Genomic DNA, 20,476 nt, shown 5'->3' with positions numbered 1-20,476 from the left:
CATAAGTAAGCTTAGCTTTCCAAAGCTAATGGGTAATTTTGTCTCAATCCCAGAAGTATACTTTTATACATATATAAAGTATATACACAAACACACATCTATATACATGCATACTTCATTTATGTTAGCACAAAATGGAGGTAATTGAAAAAACCAAAAAGTTGAACTGTTTTCACATCTTTCAACAGCAACAAAAGAACATGTATAAGGAATACACACAACAGTGTATTTTAACACTGATATCAGCACAATGCTAAGTACAATTATAACAGCCTGACATCATCCAATAAACCTGGCAACAGCTCGGTCTTCACAGTAGATTGATAAGAACTCTGGCCTTGTTTGCAATGAGATGTATGACAAGCACTGACCTTTTAAATCGGGATGCGGTCAAGGCCACAATAACAACCAAGGCTGCATTATACAAATAAATGTATGTTCACGTCTTCCACAATACCTTTAAGTGGCAATGATAGTTATGGCATTCAGCACTGTTAAACAACATTCAGTGGGTAAAACTATGCTTTAAGATACATGAAATTAAACAGCTCTTTTCTCAAAGAGGCTTTAATTTAAAACCAGAGTTGCAAAGTTTAAAGTTTCTACAGATTTCTCACCTTATGCCAACATTGTTTCACTTCACAGAGAAGATACCCCCATTGCTCATGTTGCACTGATCATCATCATCAGTAAATGACAGCCCATATTAGGGATAAAGATCTGTCCTCTCTTTCCTAGCTACGCCAGTGGGTACTTGTGCAGTTTGCTTCCTTGTGGAATGGCATTTCTGCCCACAGTGGCAGAAAGTATACTCTAGGGCTGTCACAGACCAAAGCTGCCACAGAATTAGAGAAAGGAGATCGTGGCGGTTATCAGGGCACTGGGGTTTCAGGGAGATCCAAGCAGTCAGGTGACATGAGCTCCACCATTTGAGGCGACAAACCTGTCTCATGTCCTACAGTCATAGGGAGGAGCTGGAAGAAATGGTTACTTAAACTCATAGAATGCTTTTGTGCTGATAAAGAAATGGTTTATAGGGAGATTCCTAAAGGAACAAGTCCCTTAGTATTTTCCCAGTTATGAAAAAGACCATTATTTAATATTAAAATTCATGTGGTATTTTTTTCCAGATTAAGGTCTGTGTTTAACCAAGAAGTATCAACTTCACTAGGGAAAGTGGTAGACACAGGGCTGTCCAGAAGTCCATGGTCCTTATGGTTCAGTACTAATTAGAAATAGATAAAACAATATGACCTTGCCTGCTTTAAATGTCTATGTACTTGGCACAGACAACAGCCAATCCGTAAGAGTGTATATCAAAATTCAGTGATAAAAAACATTCAATGGTTCTGGGAGACGTCCTTGAAAACTATTTTTACATCTTTTTGTTTATGTTGCTATGGTGAACAAAACATATAGCAATATTTCTTATAAAAATTGCCAACAGGTGTGTATATTAATTCAAACATGATTCAATAAGAAAATCTCATCTCTTTGTGTATCTTTCTATGGTGTATATGTAGGAAGCTGAATGGTGTGGTATGGGACTAAGATTTCTATTGTGTGTATAGCAGAAAGAAAATCTTCTGTATGGTAGAAACAAACCACTCAGAGAGCCCTGAAATTCTGTCTGTGGTATTTACATGCACTGGATGCCTATGAGCTATAAACACCTTTGTTTACAAACTGAAATTATTTAATTTGTTTAAAAAAATCTTCTATCTTTATTTTCTGTAAATTTATAGATTGAAAATAGTGGGGGGAAAAATAGTTTAAAATATAAAATTTTAAAGTCAGTCTAAAACCTGGCAAGAAATTGCAGGTGTTTCATTAAACCCTTCCCAGATTGGACACAGAATGGATATTAACTAAACAATTGAAGAGCAACTACCTGTGGAGAGGCTGCCCTGCATAACTTGGTTTCCTCTCTGACACAGGCTGGGGTAGCAGAAACAGCAATTTAGCTCCCAAGGTATTCTTTGTCTGTTGCAATGCTCCATCAGATATTGCCTAATATCTTGAATAAAATATCCTGAAAGACACTCTTGAAACGGATTCATTATAGAAATAACTAATATATTACTTTTCTTTCTCATTAATGTGTTTTTTAATTCCACATAATTTATAGCCTGAGATAAACTTTACAATATTTACTTTGAATATTGTCCATTATTCATTTTTTCAGGTAAAATATGCTACAGTTGAGGTTGCAGTGACAAAAATCAGGCTTTTGTTTTTCTAAATTAATTTAAAATTGTTTAGAAGATTTTATGGCTTTGAACAGGTCACAGACCTGAATATAGGTTTAAGAAATGAGTAGCATAAACAGATAATAAAGAAACTTTGAATATGTCTTACAGACAAGATCTACACACCAACAAACAGCAGAAAAAACAAACATAGTCCCTAAATTTTCTGAGCATTTATCTATCAGACTATGCTTAAGTAGATTATTAGGACCTCTGGAGTCTTTCCTCTATGAAAATCATACAGTTATTTACCTTTCACAAATTTGTGGACATAATTAAAGCTTTACTCAGACAAGTCAGGTAGTATATTTATTTTGACCCAGTTAGCTGTTATCTTTAGGAAAAAAATTTTTTTTTATTTGACTTTTAAATATTTAAAGTGGAGTTTGCTTAGCTGCTGTCTTGGTGGCTCCTTTCTTCCACCACCCAAACAGACCTGGGATGACTGGAGAAGAATTTCTTCTGAATGAAATAAGCCACTTTAAATTTTTAGAACTGATTTTTTTATTTTATTAAAGATGAAGAAATAAATCACCAACTTCTGTAGATTCTGCATCTTTGTCGATTTTTTTGATTGTTGCTGTGCTTCTAGAAGCAGGACTGGCAAGCGGTTGGAGTGTTTTCAATGGATTTAATATGGTCTTTTTTTTTTTAATTAGATTGCTCACTCCCATGACATTTAGAGCTACAATGCTGTGACTTTGTTATTGAAGGTGTGGATCTGTTAATTAAGATGTGACTAGGCAAAATACAAGATGTGGAACAAATTACCACCAAAATCTCCTAAACCCAGGACTGGCAATGATTAAACCTCAGCAGACCCAATACTACCCAGAAAAGAACAAAAACTAGAGACTCAACTTTGGTGCCAAACAGAAAAATCTGCCTCAAAAGAATACTGCATTTGTATAAAAATGTCATAGCAACAGCAAGGATCTTAAATATTAGCAGACATATTGTGATTCCATGCAATTCCATATGCCCAGATACATATTTCTGCAAATTCTGCCTGGAATTAACATCAGCAGGATTAAAATGGCTTTATCATATTTTATGTTATTTTTCTTTTTTGTTCCCCATGTAACATCAGTCATACAGTATTGCCTTGAAACCCTCTTGTACCTTGTGCTTTGAAACATGAAAAATACAAAAGCCGTGGAAGAGAAAAAAAATATGAAGCCTGAGAAAGTTCTCTTAAAATAAACAAACGTGAAAATCTTATTCGTAGAGCTTTGACTCAGTTGCAGAACTAGTGGGTTTTAGTGATGGCTTGATGTTGCAACAGTTAGTTGGTTATTAAACCTTAACAGTCTGTCATTCAAATGGCCTTGAGCAGAAATGTTATGCTGCATAATAGACAGTGTCATCTCATTCCAATGCTATCACTTTTTGTGTTTGTTAAGCTGCCTGATGCTGTATGAACACCCGTAGGCAGTCAAGTATTTTGTTTATTGGCAGGGCAACCACAGCCCAACAAAAAAAAAAGTCTAGCTCTGTCACGTTGCTCATCTACAGAGAAATAACCTGTGACTTGATGGTCACAGCCAAAAGCAGATGGGGTCAAGCTTCGGTCTCTCTACCATGGGTATCATTCAGAGCCAGCATGATGTAGCGCTCCACAATACAGAGATCCGCCTCCAACTGGTGGAGGAGACTGCAGGTATTTGTCACAGGTAACTGGACTCTTGTATCACAGACCATTAATAGTCTGGGATGGATTTGAGTTGGTGACGTTCACAGGAACATTTTGATAATATATTAGCGGAGTTCTGAGCTATTGAGCTCTGAATATCCTCAGAGCTGCCAGATTTCCGTCAGTATCCATTACTTACACTGCAAACTTGGTGTTGCTTTACACTTCCTTAAAGTAACCAATAGTCCCACATCACATCAGCACTTTGTTCCCAATCCTCAACCTTCCCATCATCTTGTTAATGAGAAATGCAAACTACTTATCACCTCATAGCACACACTTCTCTGTGAGTGGTTTTTTCCTCTCTTTTTATCCAAATCAAGTTAGAGTTGTTTGCTGTCATGCAGCTCAGAGGCTTCTCCAGTTAGTAAAGCCTTTTGTTTATTTAGGCTGAACAAACCATCTCCCTCAGGTGAAAACACACTTTTCAACAATGGTCCACATACAGGTGCACTTTTGACTGCTGTGGTTTGTAACCAACAACTTACACACAGAGAAGACTGAAAAGTTGTTGATGAATGTATCTAAGTATTTTCCTGAGTATGTATTATAAACCACTTTTGCATTTTTTTGTGTCACTAGTGTTTAATAATACATCTACATCAGTTTTGAGAAGGAGTCCAGCTTTTAAGACTATTACATTAAAGTAATATACACTTTTTAAGAGAGAGGGACATGGTTCTTCAACACTGTGAACTGCTGAAATGGATGAGATCATTGCTTTATCCTTTCCAGGCATTGTGATCTAGAAAGGCTAAAGTACATAATGGGAAAAAAAACATAATTTAAAAATAGTCTGGGTCAATTTTTTTTTTTTTTTAAATACTTATCTAAAATAAAACAGTTGGTCACCTACATCCTTAACAACAGAGCAGCTCCTACAAAAGCAACAATAAGTTTCAGAATTAATATTAATACATTAAGCTGAATTAGTCAATTTGAGCTCATTTGCATCATCTATACAAGGGGAGTAAACAGAGAGATCCCATTTGTTTGAATAAGAGAAAAAAGAAAGGTCAGTGTTCTGACCCACAATTTAGGAAATTATTCCATTCCTAAGGTAATCAGCCTGTCATCCAAATAATTCCCTCCTTGCTCACTACAAGAAACTATAATAAAAGCCAAGTTGCTTGTCTAGAGTTGCTATAGCATTTGGATACACAACAATTTGGCCCATGACCTTCAGTCCTTAAGTTCCCAAGCCTTCAAGAGTGCAAGTTTTTCTCATACACAGTTTTCCCAAGAATGCTGTTCAAATCTCTCATTTGGAGACTAAACAGCAGTTGATATGCGTAATGGAAAGTACCTCCCACACCCAGCCGCTTTTCACCCCCAAACTGCTACACTATAACTGTGATGAGCTATCACATTATCTTCAACATATCAAATTGAAAACATCTGGTCATAAAAAAAAAAATGTTTACTTTGCTTATTTGGTTTCAGAGAAGGTTAGAGGTTTTCTGACATGAGAAAAGTGAGGCCTACATCCCGATACAGTGTGTTAAGCAGTGTTAGGTCATTTAAGGATACATTGACCTTTGTTCCTCTTTATGTTGCATGTCATAAATACCACAAGTTCCAATTGGTTAGTTTAAGATGGACAAAGATAGAAAGACCCAACAAAAGTAAAAAAATCTTCTATATCCACCACAATAGGCAAACAAAGATGTCAGATGCATTATGATGTTACTTAGGTTGTTGTCAATGAATTCATATACACAGATGGGGACCTTTGGCTATTTCCACCTCAGCCTCATGTGCATCATAAAACTAAGTAATGCTAACCCATCACCTACAACAACTTTGGAGGAAGTTGTGAGTGATTCTACTGCTGTCATTGTACAGCTTCTGTGCTTTTGGGGAATGCAAGCAGATTGTTCACTGCCTTTATTGTGGAATTTTAAACAAAAATACAGTAACGTATTTGTCCCATATTTAAAGGATCCTAATTTAGGACATGTAATTGATTAAAAAGCAACACTAATTAATTCAATTATGTTAAACAAGATAAGCACATGGATTTACATAATTTTATCACATTCTTAGATCAGATTGAACAGGATTTAAATGATCAATTAGGACGTGTATCTTGAGCCAGAACTGTCTCGGTTAATATAAGTGGCAAAGGGGTACTATTGTGAAGCATGTTATTGTGACTATGTCCCCTTTGTTACTGTGAAAATAGATAGCTCTTCCTCTTAAGGAAAAGAACTAATCACAGTGATATTGCTTCAGAGAAAAATAGTGTTTACAAAGTTACAGGTTCTGCCTAAATTATTCTGGGTTTTATTCCAATTTTCCTAGGAAATTTCAGAGTAATCAATATTGCCTTTAGGGCAAAAAAAAGTCTAAGTAGTAACTCACAGAATCAAGGGTGTAAAGACAGCAAGCCATGCTACATGCACATGCGACAGATGATTGAAGAAGTTTAAAACCAAAATAAATATCAATGAACCAAAAATGGGGATAATAGAAAGGGTAGAAGTGTGGAGGCAGAGGACCTTGCACCCCTATCAATCTGCTCTGGACCAGCCCAGGGGCAGTGGGAGTCAGTTAACCTTTCCAAATTTGACAGGCTCTGTACACTTACCCATGGCTGCTCAAAACTGTAAGTACGCCTTCTGTCTTCCACGTCCTCATCTTGCTTTGCTTGCTGAAACTCTTGTCTCAGGCGCTGTATCCGATCATGATTGTTAGGAGTTGATCTGTTGCTAGAAGAAGGAGGAAGGAAATGATCAATATAGTTGGGAACTGCCATCTATGACTGCAATTTCTTAGCATGGGGCTGCTACTGCAGCACAGGAGTATGGATAAAAAAATAATTCCAAAGTACTTAGTACAAAGATCATTAGTTTTTTTAAAGATGATTTGTTTGACTTACAAAGAAACCTCATGTGGTGTAAGGTTAAGACAAATGAGGCTATGCCTAAAACTTATCAGAAGTTATTAGCATCTTTTCAGTATATGTTACCCCTAAACATGAAGAGGAATAGAGATGCTAGTGTCAGACTTAACATAAAGAGAAATTAAGAGAAAAGTCCTAATAATCTATGCTACTGAAAAAACATGAAAGACACTTTTCCCCAATCAATAAACTGTAGTACCATCAGATCTTAATTTGCATGAAATTCATTGCAATGCTTGAAGGCCCTACCTATATAAAATTTGATTATTTTCCCCAATCAATAAGAGCCTGTCATCCCTTAGTTCTGTTTTTAACAAGTCTTTTAAACTGATCAGTCTGAAAGCATTAAAAGCCTTGAGAGTCAGTAAAAAGCAACCCATTTGACAGTGTCATATGCAGAAATGCATCCAGGCAGCAGACAAGCACTGGCTGAACCTGCCAACACTGGTGGGTTGGAAAAGGCTCAGCTACAGGTACTGCTACAAAACATCACACTCAGAACCTGGAATTCTACAAAACCACCCATTTTTCCACAATGCGTGCCACAGATAATCTTCTCTGCACAGCACAGGTTTATATGAAACCATAATTAAATATGCACAGGAATGGCTTATTTTACAGGGCACAGGGAAAGTGGATATTTATTAATCTTGTTGCCATTTCTCCAGCTGTGCAGCTTGCACCTGACCCCTATGGCCCCACCGTATTTCAAACCTGTTAATGTGGGAATCACAAGAAGCCTGACAAACAAATATGTTATATCAAGACTAACCAGAAGCATTTTAATCTCTTATTATGGCCTTCTTAAGCCCTGCATTTTATTGTTTATTTCTAAAGAGCTGATGAGGAACTGTCAGTTACTACTTTGTTTCAAAAGAGAAATCCACAGGGAGACAACAGAAAGCAATTCCACAGATTCCTCTTCTTGGACAAAGGGTACAATAAAACACCGTGAATTTATATCCCGTGTCTTCTCTCATATGAAAAAAAGACAATTCTGGAGTCCATTTGTGACTGTTTTCCATGTCCTTGGGACTGGTAGGTGTAGTGGATTGGAAGCCGTATGTGTTTGAGACGTTACCTCCCACTCCTTTCAGCGCTATTAACTGGAGCTTATTGGTGGTTATTTCGTTGGCCAAACAGTAAAATTACCATAACTCTAGCAAAGGCTGATTTTTAATAGAGGTTTAGATTTTTTAAATTTCCTCTGAAATGAGAGGCAAAGAAAAAATGAAGGAATTTAGGGAAGTGTTTTCTTTCTTTTTTTATTTATTTTTATAAATGCTTTATTTGGAGGGTAGGACAACTTCTATGTGCAAATTGCCATTTTGAAAAATGTAGTTAAAGGAAACTTTATTTAGAACAGCTTGAAATGAAACATTGTAGCATTTTCAAAATTTCCACTTCATTGTAGGCGTTTTGCTAATTCTCTTCCCTTAATTCAACTTAATTTTGTGGAACAGCTTATCTCCATTTGCAGTTTTATGTTACGTAAATTTATTCCCTATTGTCAAATTCTGTCCAGCTTCACTATACAACCACTTGTTTTTCCCCATGCATTGCTATATGCTGCACATGTTAAATGTAATTATCACAATCCAGTGCCAGACACAAAAATACTTTAAAATGGTCTGTTGATTTTTAAAATTGGTGTTGTTAATCTAACAAACAAGTAGTCCAATACTTTCTATGCAGTGTTTTCTGTAAGATAAGTTGCACCTAAATGTAGCAAAATACAACAAGTACTAGTATTTCAGGTATAAGAACATATATTTGAAAGAGAAGTGTCATTGATTTTTGGTGCAAAATTACTAGAAAAGCATCGTACAGAGACACCTTGAAGTACTCAAGATGATCGGTAAGTAATCAACCTTCTTTTATCAAGGTTGTTTCAGACTCAAAGTGCAAAAGTGACACTGGAGCAGTTACGCAGTGTCAAAGAAAACCAGAAGGTAAACCCCAAATGTACTGAACTAAACACTGTGCGTTATAAGGAACAGACACGCTCTACCAACCCCCAAATGGGCTACTGAGAGGGTTCTGAAGACCTGTGCACATTTTGTGATTGTTCATTAAACAATTACATTCAACAGGTGAATAGCAAGCAAATGCATAGTGTCCGTGTCATGAAGCCAAAATGTATGCCTCCTCCTGAACAGCAAATGCATGAATTTGACACTCTTTATACTGCAGAGATGGAACAAGAAGGACAAGGAGGATGCTGGGATTTATGACTAACTGGTTTCTAGACCTAAGAAGAACTTATTCTTACGACAAAAAAAAAAAGAAGTAAAGAAGAAAGAAGTCAAGCTGATTTTTAAGAGAAGTTATTCAAAGTTACTAAAATGTTTGATAATGGCAGAGAAGATAAATCTTTTAACAATATTTCTATTTTATCTGAAAAGCAAGTGACATGACCTGAATTTATAAAATTGCAAAAGAAGTGAATTATAAAAAAGGATTATTTCCCAGAAAAAAAAGAGCTAAATTAAAAAAGAAACCCACTTCTGTATCCATTGAAATTTCTTTGTGCTCAGAAAGTCTGTGAGACACAGAAAGTGAGGTCAAGTAAAAAGTTGATGATTATTATTGCTGTTGTTATTATTATTATTAACATTCTTACTTAGAAGAGGAAAAGGCAGGCAACAAGGGAGGGGCTAAGATACCCTTAAGAAAAGATTAATTGAGGGCTTAGACTATATCTCAGATTGGCTTTGTTTTGTTTCCATTTCCTTTCAACCTTATTCTGATTCTCTAGGTTAAATTATCCAGCTGCCTTAAGTCTCCCACCAGCAAAGGCTTGCACATCTTCCTCCTGGCTTCTCATGCTGTCTGCTGTTTCTTTTCATGCCTCTCTTCATCCAGTTAATTTTATCATCAGTGCTTTTCTGTTACGCTTTTTATGTCTCCCACTGCACTCAGGGAACACTTGGTATACCCACTTGGTAGCTCTTTGAACCCCCAGCCAACAATTGCTACTATCAGGAGGAGGGAAATGCAAAAATCAGATCACAATAACAAGCTGTCACAAATAACATTTTGAGTCAAAAGTACAAACCTAACTTTATTCCTTTATTTCTGGGACGTTCTGTTTTATCTAAAACTATTTTTAAAAAACATATATCATTATCTCTTGGGACAGATCTAAACAAATTACATACAGTGTGAAGAGTCCTTAGTAAGTCTAAAGAAGAATTAATTTTGACTTATTGGATTAACTCATCAAAGAGAGCTAGGGTCATATCAACATACTATTAGGATGCAAGGCTGCAGGTATTCCTGCTGCTTAATTCCCTTTTGACTTTTGCAGACGTATGGTGCAAGTTCTCAGAAGTTTAATTAAATGGTCTATGTTTTGTTTAAGTTTTTCATTTAAATGAACAGAAAATCTGAATTCACTTCAAAGAACTCAAGACTAACAGGAAGGAAGGAGTTTGACTTGAAACCATCCGAAGTTTATTGAAGATTTGACCTATGCTAGTTTTAAACTTTTAAGCAAAACTGGAATCACAACTCTCAACAACAACCACAGCTTGCTCAGACAGCTTTTCCCCATGCCTACTTAATAGCAGGATGGCTGTGAACTTATGGAAGACAATTAGCACCTCCTAGCATTGGATGCAAGTGATGTACTTTTTTCAAAGTGCTCCCATTATTAAATGTTCTTAAAAGAAATACAAATCAAGGAAAGGCTTTTAAGGTCAAAGTTAACTTGGGCTGCAAAGCCTCCAAGCCTCCTTGTATCACATGTCTACTTGGCACCCCATTGCCTTCCATCTGCAGATGGCACATTTCACCATCAGCTATTTCGTGAGCGCTGCTTTAAAACATCCGCCAGCATGGACTAAAAATGCAACTGTAAGCAAGGCTCAGATAGACCAGAGCTGTCACATATTTCCAGAAACAAGCAGCAGCAGCAATGACCATCAGAGTCTCAGATCATTAAGCAATGTCTCAGTGTGATGTCATGCACTGATGTACAGTTGTAATCCTTTCAAAGCAGACAGATTTTCAGTGTGATAAAGTAGATACAAACATGCTACTGAACAGGGATGACTAAAATTTAAAAAAAATATATTATTGGCCTGAAAAAGCATGGAAAGAGGCCTTAACAACATCACCAGGCATTTGCAACATGACTAGAATAACCAAAAGGTTAGTAAGCAAACAGTGTTCTTACACCTTGAAATCTTTTAAAACAGATTTGAGCTGCCAGGGACTTGCTGGTCTGACTGGCTGCTTAGATCTCTGGATAGCAGTTATAAAACACAGATGGGTTCTTATTTACTTCAAGCTGGCAAGTAACTATCACCTATTTGTATAAAATAAATTCCTTTCCATTTGAACAGATTACTCATGTCATATTAAAAATACAAAGCTCAATTTCAATTTACCTGTGTCTACCAGTAAAGAGGAGGAGAAAAACACTTTATTCTGTCCCACTGAAGATTAATGATGTCTTTGCTCTGGCAGCTGTGCCTTAGTTGGCAGCACACATCCTTGCCAAAGTTCAGAACTAGCTGAATGTCTACAAAATTGTCTGCTTCCTTCACGGCTTGAGCAGGATGAAAACAGCCCAACAGAAAGCAAAGTAGTGATAATCTAATATAAAAGCTTCTGCAACATTTGCTGAAACTTGAGCACCCTTTTGCCATGGTGCTTACCCCAAGCAGATGGATTTGTCTGTTTTGAATGGCCCTTGAGGGTGGATAAGCAGAAACTGTCAAGCTGTTGCAAAAAGTCATGAACGTAAAATAAAATGAGACTATGCCCTTTACTAGGTGTGAAGATAGCACCGTACTCCAATGCATGCTCTGCTGTTCTGCTGACTTTAAACAGATTTGTTAATCGTCAGCGACCCAGACGACTGTGCCCGGATACCGTGGGGTTGATGACAGCTGGGCAGCAGCAGAATTTGCACCATCTCCTTCTTGCCACCAGCCAGCCAGATTAGGTTGGTCTTTTCCTATTATTTTGTTCTACGTTTTATTTTTTGACCTCTAAATGCCAGTCCTTAAGCTTACATTAGTGTAACTGATTCAGTTGGTCCTCTTCTTCTAGTGTGCCCTGCATATCGTCCTCCTCCGGGATATCAGGGAATAGACTTTCCATGAATACACAAATATTAGCACATACAGGCATGGTACACAAACAGGAGGAACTATGGCTGGCATCATATAAAAGAGCCATTGTATAATTACAGAGTTACTACAGTCAGTATGAGAAAAAAATTATCTGAGCAAGGGATCTAATTTGTTAGATTACAAAAATACCTGTAACATAGTGCTGTTCACCTGAAAGGAGGCATGTAAAGGTTTGTCCTACACTACTCACATTTCTCTTAAGTGTCAAACAACTTATTGGGAATAAGGCATTAAAAGGTGGGGGAGAGGTGTAAAAAAATCCAAAAATGCATCAATTACAAAAATGCAAATAAAAATAGATTCTCTGCACAAGCTTCATTAAGTTTTATCAGCTAATATCTTGGGGGTTTACACTCAAAACACAGGTCATAAATTCACAGTAAATCCCCCATATGTTCACCAAACACCTGAATTCAATTTCACTTCTAGTTGTAAGAAATGGAATGTGCTGCTCGAATTAATTATGCATGCAAAGTTAGTTTATAACAAGGACAGCTTCTTGCACGCTGAAGAATATACATCCTTTCTGAATATTTTTCTTTCCCCCAGATCTCTTTCAATCCTGGCTTATTTCTACTGTTCACAAAGTTATAAAAATCCTTCTCTCTTGCCATTTCATATTTGCTAAGTGAACACAGAGCATTACATATCCTTTAAAGTCTGTGGGTTTTAGAGGCAGCTAAATTCAATGATAGGCTTAATGTGACAGGCAAGATCTAACATGTTACCTGCAAACATACCTACAAGCTTCAGAATTTTAATTCCATCAAAACAACGACTTAAAACCTAGGATTTATGTCAATATGTACGCATGCAAAATCAGTTCATCAGGAAGTATTATGTCACTATCAGTAGAAGTCATCATCTCCAATACCACAAATAAGTTATGTAAGTCCTCAAATGCACTCGCTTTCTTCAGTGAATGAAATTTCCAAATTTTCATATTGCAATTTGTTCATCATTCTACACCAATTTCAACAGAGTAAATAATTAAAAATCAAAATCATACATCTCTAGTCTCTGGGCTAAAAAAGTAATCTCAAATGCTCTTAATTCGGCACTTGCTTCTGATGTGATGGCTGTAAACAACGTGGAGAGCTGGAGCTGATAGGGAGGTCACTTCACTGCAACAGTCTCTTCAAACTCTCTAGACTACATTTCACTAAGTCCCTCTATAGCCCTTCTGTAGCAGGGCCATCATTTTGCAATAAGTGAAATCTGAAGAATGCACCCAAGACCCTTTTTATTGCCACCATCACTCTTCCTTATTAGCCTGTCAGAGCCTGCACACCAGAGACAGAAATCCAGTCTTACTTTTCAGGGGAATTCTACTAAAAAGAAAAGCAGAGATTTTAGGAGCTCACTATAAACATCTGAAAACAGACACTCAGCTACTGGGATATCACACACTCTAAGCTTAACTTTGGAGCTGTTAGATTTTGCAGATATAAGCCAAGCCAATTTTCAGCCACATACAACCTGTTACAGCCATCAACACGGGGTATTGCATTTTCCAAGCTAAAATGGAAAAAGAGAATGCCTCATGCAACCTAAAAGAAAATATATGACATCTAACTGCAAATTTCTTATGCAAGCATTAAGGAAATGGCAAAAATACAAAGACAAGGATTTATTAAATCATGGAAAATGAAAACAAAACAAAAATCCTAGTGATTAAGGAAAGGAGAAATTTACATTTGTGATTCTAAATTAAATACAAAATTACTTCAAAGGCAGGTGGGGAGAAGCAGGCTCTGACCATCCAATTATCTTCCTGTCATAGCTGGAACAGTCAATGATGGCTTCAGTGCTGTTAGGTCTGATGAACATCCACAATTAAGCATCACAGGCTATTTTGTGTCAACATGAGGACTGCCCAGCACAATAATACAAAGGTTTTTAACAAAGACCACAGAGAAGAAATCTTCTGGACCTAGCTAGCCATTCCCGTGCCAGCAGAAGGGATCATTGGAGAGACTTCAGGCAATGTCAGCCATCATTTCTGTTTAAGACAATCCAGCTGCTTTGCTGGAAGCTATTTAGGGAAAGCTCCCTCTGATCTCCTCTCTGGATGAGATGTGGGGGCAGAAGTCTTCAGCAGAGGGGCAGCATCAAGCAGCTAGGGAGCAGTCACTTCCACATCAGCAATTTGCAAAGAGGAACATCTGTCATTGCCCACACCACCTGCGTAGTGTGAATGTTGTTAGGAAGGTATAACCCTTCTCACTCTAGCACATCTTACATGACTCAGCTACTACCATGTGGCACCACAGTATAAAATCTGCTTCACAGTCCAACTTTAGCCAACATGAAAATGGAGAAAAAGCCCCTGTGTCTTCTCACAGAAGGAGTCTAGAGACATTAAAAAAAAAAAAAAAAAAAAAAAAACCAACCAAAAGACAGGGAAAAAAAGATCCAGGTTGTGCTTTGATTTGAAAGGTTCATCAAAAGTGTGTGAATAACACACCACCCTTTTATTCAAATAATGCAGCATTACATTGTGTTTATAAATGGTGAGATTTAGCTCTGTTTCAATGCAAAAAAAGTCTTTAAAAGGTACTTAGGTCTTGCTTAATGCATCAACATAAGTTATACGGGAAATAATAAAAAAAAATCTTCTGTTGTTTTATCTCTCTTTAAACCACCAAAAATGCTTCGGAAATAGCTACCAAGGTGTTGCAACTAGCAAAACACAATAGAGTATGTTTGACTCTCATGAACACTTGTCCTCACAAAAAATAACATTTCATTTTTAAGTACAAATAAAACTACAGCATCAAGCACTACACTGCTAAACACACAGAGATGTCTATACAAAGACATCTCTTTAAAACGCCCAAACATGTAAAAAGATAACACATAGTTCACATAGCTCCCACAGTCCTTACCAGCCACTAAATAATTACAGTATAATTACTTTTGTTCTTTGATAGAGGAACTATTGCATTATAAATATCCAAATAATATATTGACTGATTTTATATTATATCTTAAACTAACTATAGTCTGATTTTCAAGCGCAAAATAAGAAGTTGGCCATTAAAAACAAACAGAAAAAAATTACTGGCCTAAGGATACCAAGGCTAGGTCAAAGCTTCATGTGGTTTCCAAAATCTGAAACTTGGGGAAGTCCCTTTGCTAGGAACATCAGTAATAGATCAGAAATTCTACATGACACACACAGAGAAGTGTGGAATCACTCTTTTATTTTTACCACTAAATAATCTGAAACCCCTAAACAAAACTTTAAATCTGAGCTTAGCATTAGGCATTCATCATTTAGTGTCTGTGTACACAGCTTCCCATATGACTCAACCAAGAAAAAACAAAAATCAAAGCTAAGAGTGATTACTTGAATTGGTACCTAAATTCACGTGGCTGTTGCCTTCGTATGAAGCTGATCATTAAGATTTATACCAATTAACACAAAACCCAATTAAGATTTTAAATTAAATATTATTTGCATATGGAGATTTAAAAAGTCTTAATGTGATATTTCGCAAAATAACTGATTTCTGGATAAATCCTTTCAACATTTTTACTGTAGAGGAGAAGATTTGAATAAATAGATGGCTTAATCACACATTGCCATCAAACTTCCTTGATTAACTTTAAAACTAGACATTGCCATAAAATGGCACTTATACTAAGAAAATAATCAATTCCGGGCAAGGACAGAGAAGTGCAGCACTTATCTGTTGTCAAAAACCTCAGTTTAGTGAGTCAGCTAGCACTCAACTTCTACTACGTAAGGTATTTTCAAATTATTTTACTTATATTTTGTCTTAGAAGAGTTAAAAATGTCTTTTCATCAGGATTTCTTTGTCAGAGGTACTGTGCAGGATGCTTGGTAATTGCTGAAGGTCTTGTTTTGTTTTGAAACATTGGATTAAATTCTGAATTCTAATATTTATTGTTCTTGGGCTGCCTAGTCTCAACACAAGTGCAGATTTCAGATACCCCAAAGTGTGTACTTCTCTTGCTGCAGAAGAAATACAATATTTACTTGTCACACCACTACAGTGATTTACCAAGACAGTTAGCCTGATAAAGGCTATAGGAAAGCTAATTTATGTAGCAGGAGAAGTTAAGGCAGGATTTTTCTCAAACAATTTTAATAATCCAGAAGTTAAAACTACCAAACTAGCTGAGGGAAATACAAGTAAATAAGTTATTCCAGAGGACAATTCAGAACATCTGTCTTAGAATGCAATTAATTACCCTTGAGAATGCATTACTTTTCTTCATCAACAAAGAAAAGGAGAGGGACAAGCTCAGTCTTAGGCAGATTTAGATGACTATATTAGCACAGATAAATCCCACCCTAGATGGCTAACTTGGGCTTATGGTAGCTGAAAAAGGAATCATTCTAAGAAAATCTAAGAAACTCCTAAGAAAGTACCAGGAATGCCTGGTAGAAGGTGATGTTCAACTGGCATGGCAATATAACCCAGTAGTTTAATTCTTAGGCAGCAAAATGATTTAGAATAAAATTGCCTCTCCATCAGTTACTCACAGTTAAGTCACTCAGCTCCTCCGTGTTTGGATTCACATATTCACAAATGGACAATTGCTTTCCTTAAAAACTGTTTTTTGAGAACCTGTATAAAGTCTATAAAACAACGGGTTCTCGTTTACTATAATTTTAACGATTCTTTACAGAGTATTTTACACTATTGTTTGCAATTCTCATTTACAGAAAAAAATGTAAGATTTTTAGTTTCTGAAGCATACAGACATGTATAACCATCCCTGAGATAAGCCAAGGATTGCAACATAACAGCTTCTGTAGTTAAGATCTCCTCAGTATGGCTAATTTGTATCTCAACTTTCACATTACTTCAGCACATGCTATGCAAATGCTATAAGGCTTTTTTGAGTAACATAATTGCCATATGTTTTTAGTAAATAGAAAGACATGAAATATGTATAATAAGTAATTCCACTTAGTATGTCAAATTTATTTTGCATGATATTGGCATTACATTACAAAGTTACAATGGTATTATTTCATGTTGTTATTCTTGTAGTCTTAGGCTGATAACGTTTCATTTTGACACCATAATGGTGTCTCTGGGGATTTTGATGAAAATGTGTTTTGACATCATGTTAAAATATATTCAAACTGATATCACTTTATTGTGTCATCATTACCTAGTTTAAGTTGAATTTCTAAGATACCGCTTTATTCTGACATCTTTAATTAGGAAGATTTCAGTCCAAGTGGCAAGCGCTAAAAAAAAGTTTTGAAGATGTTAAGCACAGCTGCGTAGCATGCGTTGCTGCCATTTGAACATGTACTGGCCAGAGATCCCAAAATATAATAGATTAGTCACATGGTACAGATCCTCAGTCAGGTCATAAAAACATGAAAATGCTTTTTCTTCTAGAGAATGATAATAAATGTAATAAATTCTACTGTAATTCTATTTCAGACACTTTAGGCAGGAGGCCCAGAAGCAAAATCACTGCCGCAAACCAGAACCTTCTGCTGCCGTTAGAGCATCTGATGTGCGTTCACTTCATGAGTCTCTGTATAGAAACTAGACATTATTTCCTGAAAGCTATTAAAAAAGTGAGATTTTTAATTCCTGAGCTACATTGAAATGGAAATTCCCACATATGTCATTCTAACAGCAATGCCAGTTCTCATATAAAGCTCTAAACCGCAATGCTAGGATTGAACCTTAACTAGCACAAACCTGTGTAGACCCATTGAATCCAACTGAGCTTTGAGAGTTTATGGGCATCTGAAGGTCTGACCAAGAATTTTGAAAAGGTTTTAGGGGAAGAAATAAGCAATAATTTTGAGCTCTAAGCTTCTTGTTACCAGTATGAAATTCAGGGATTGATTCTGAAAAGTTTGTCTATAAAAATAATCTGGTAAATTATCCCTGGTCTACCACAAAGATGTGTGTCACATCAATTTGAACATGTCCACATACAGCAATATCAGACAGTTTCTTCTTTTTGTTATTTACTAGATTTTCTTTCTTTCTCTACAATGAATTAAAGAGCAACTCCAGGGAAATCAACACATTACATGTACTAAGAAGTATATTTATTCAGTACAGCATCTCAAGTTCTACTTACTAAAATGATTGCTGATAAAATCTCTAATTTTAAACATTAATGCATAAGATTTCTCTGCCATTCAAATCTGATCAAAGAGATTAAGGAATTTCTTCTTTCCCCCCAACTCTCCTAAAGCATAATACTTAATAGAAATTGCTTGTATTATCTTATTTCAGAGAGCAGACTAGAACTGAGACAATCCCTTGATCCCAGCTCATGAATAAAGCATTTAATGGACGGCACTTGTCAAAGGACACACAAGGCATTTGATCTATACAGTAAACAAATGTGTATGAAAAACAATCTCCCAACAAAAAGTTTGCCATTGTTACTCATTATTTAACATACTTTCCCTTCCTCTCTTATTTCAGAACTCTGAAGGCATTGCTGGAATAACAGAACCACATTGATACGAAAATTTTTCAAACAACTGATGGCAGCACTTTATATTCCAGGGAAACAGCTAAGAAGTCCATCTAAAGTTCATATATAACTACTCTCCAGGAAAATGTATTAATTGTTATAACATCAGTAAATGTATAATTATTAAACAAATGACAGACAGTTAAGTTGTACTCTGACATTCTAACACTCTCAACACCATCTTCAAGAGTCTCTTTTGGGTATTTCCACCAAACAGGAACTCCTGCCAGCAGACAAAAATGAAGCTACAGAGCAGTGAGCCTGCATTACTATGAACCCAGCTGACCTGAAGAATTTGATACATACCTACAAAATGCTCCTTTGTGCTCCCATAAAACAAGATGAAACATTACAAGAAAATAACACAAGCAATACTGCAGAGACAGTTCCATTTAATGCAAATTATAGACTTGTTACTACTGGCATTGTCCATTCTTCACAAGCCAAGAAACCAAATAGGTTGTACTGTCTCAGAGGCCTATATAGAAGATAATGATATTTTTAAACCAATGTATTTATTGAAACGAGTATTAAAACATTTTTCTGCCTCTTGAGTTTAAAAACTCAATGTATCTTCTTCAATTACCTTAAAAAATAAGATTGAAATTAAATGCTTTTTAAAAATCTTTTTCAATACAATGAGGCTTATTAATGCAATGAGCTGTTAAGTGACAGACTAATGAAACATCAACACAAAACTGCACTGCTATTTATTATTAATCCCTGAAATAAACTCACAGTGTAGTATTGTCTCTGTAATTCAAGGTTTATATAGTAAGAGTTTACATTGTATTTTTCATCATGTGTGGCTGTCATGATGCTGTAAAGAGGTCAGCTGCGTAAGACATTGCATAAGACAGTTGTATAAGCCCAAGCCTCCTATGAAAATTACTTCTACCCTACAAAAAGCAATAGAAACTTCATGAGTGTTTATGGGAATTTTCAAAATAAACTAAGGCAAGACAGGGCTTCCAGAGAGAAGTTTATATGGCTATGCTGTGAATTAAGTGCAATTCCTGTGAATTTTCCCATTTGAGCTGCACAGTAATTTGCTTTTCAAGGAAAACAAAACCAAGAATCAGATGCTATGTAAGACAAGAATGATAAATATCCTTAGGAAGCAAGACCCACAAAGATCTGATTTTGCTGCCCTTTTGCTATTTACTTTCTATTATTTTCACCAGATTTCTGCATCATTAAGCACTACTCAAATAGCAGGACTCTATCTGCAATAGACACTGCACAGACTGCCTACAACAAGTCCTTAAACAAAGATTTTACATTTTAAGAACACATTTGCACTTGCACAATGCAGCACACGTACATTTGTGAAATGGTCTTTTTCTTCACAACAAATGTATGTGGTAGGTGATCAGAACTGGCATCTCCACTGACTGCAAAGGGAACTGAAGTATTACAGGACTACACTGGAGACACCTAAAACAAGATGAATGAGTTATCAAAGCAGACTTTTGAAGTCAGAGTACTCAAATGAGAAAAATCACTTTACAAATGACACTTAGAAATTCTGTGGGATTTAGATATCATCCAGATTTATGGAGAAGGCCACATCAAAGACGCTCACAAGGTTACTGGCTGACTGCATGCAAGATGGGGATGGTCTCTATCACAAATATGAAAAGAGCTGGCACTCTTCATTCACTGTGAGTGAAATAACTACAAACTCATTTTTCCTATGTTGAGGTCAAGTAGATGCTAAATATCCATCATTACAGTTAAAAGAAGAATCCTGCAAGACCCCCTTCACCCCTCCCAGTCTTCACAGCAGGCAATACTAACTCCAACCACCCCTACACAGGCTGGAAAGGGGAGTCGAGGAAGTCAGTGCACAAGGGCAGCCTTCACTTGCATCATTTTTACCACCACTTTGAGAAGTACAAGCAGCTCCCCAAAACCATTTTGGGGATTTTTTTCCAAACAACATAATTTTAATTAAATAACCTTAGGCACAAGATTCACATAAGGC

The 20,476-nt window shown here is 36.3% G+C and overlaps 1 protein-coding gene across 12 annotated transcripts in view; it reads right to left on the bottom strand.

Annotated features, from left to right (window-relative positions):
• PARD3 (par-3 family cell polarity regulator) overlaps positions 1-20,476 on the bottom strand; it is a 450,646-nt gene that overhangs the window by 8,122 nt on the left and 422,048 nt on the right. For all 12 annotated transcript variants that reach the window (XM_069859367.1, XM_069859353.1, XM_069859359.1 and 9 more), the window contains one exon: positions 6,533-6,653. In XM_069859367.1, coding sequence (XP_069715468.1) covers positions 6,533-6,653 — 121 coding nt within the window. The remainder of the gene's footprint in view (positions 1-6,532; positions 6,654-20,476) is intronic.

The sequence above is a fragment of the Phaenicophaeus curvirostris genome, chromosome 6, assembly GCF_032191515.1.
Source record: "Phaenicophaeus curvirostris isolate KB17595 chromosome 6, BPBGC_Pcur_1.0, whole genome shotgun sequence".
Lineage (NCBI taxonomy): Eukaryota > Metazoa > Chordata > Aves > Cuculiformes > Cuculidae > Phaenicophaeus > Phaenicophaeus curvirostris.
Note: the sequence above shows the minus strand (reverse complement) of the source record. Positions and strands in the feature narration are given on the sequence as shown.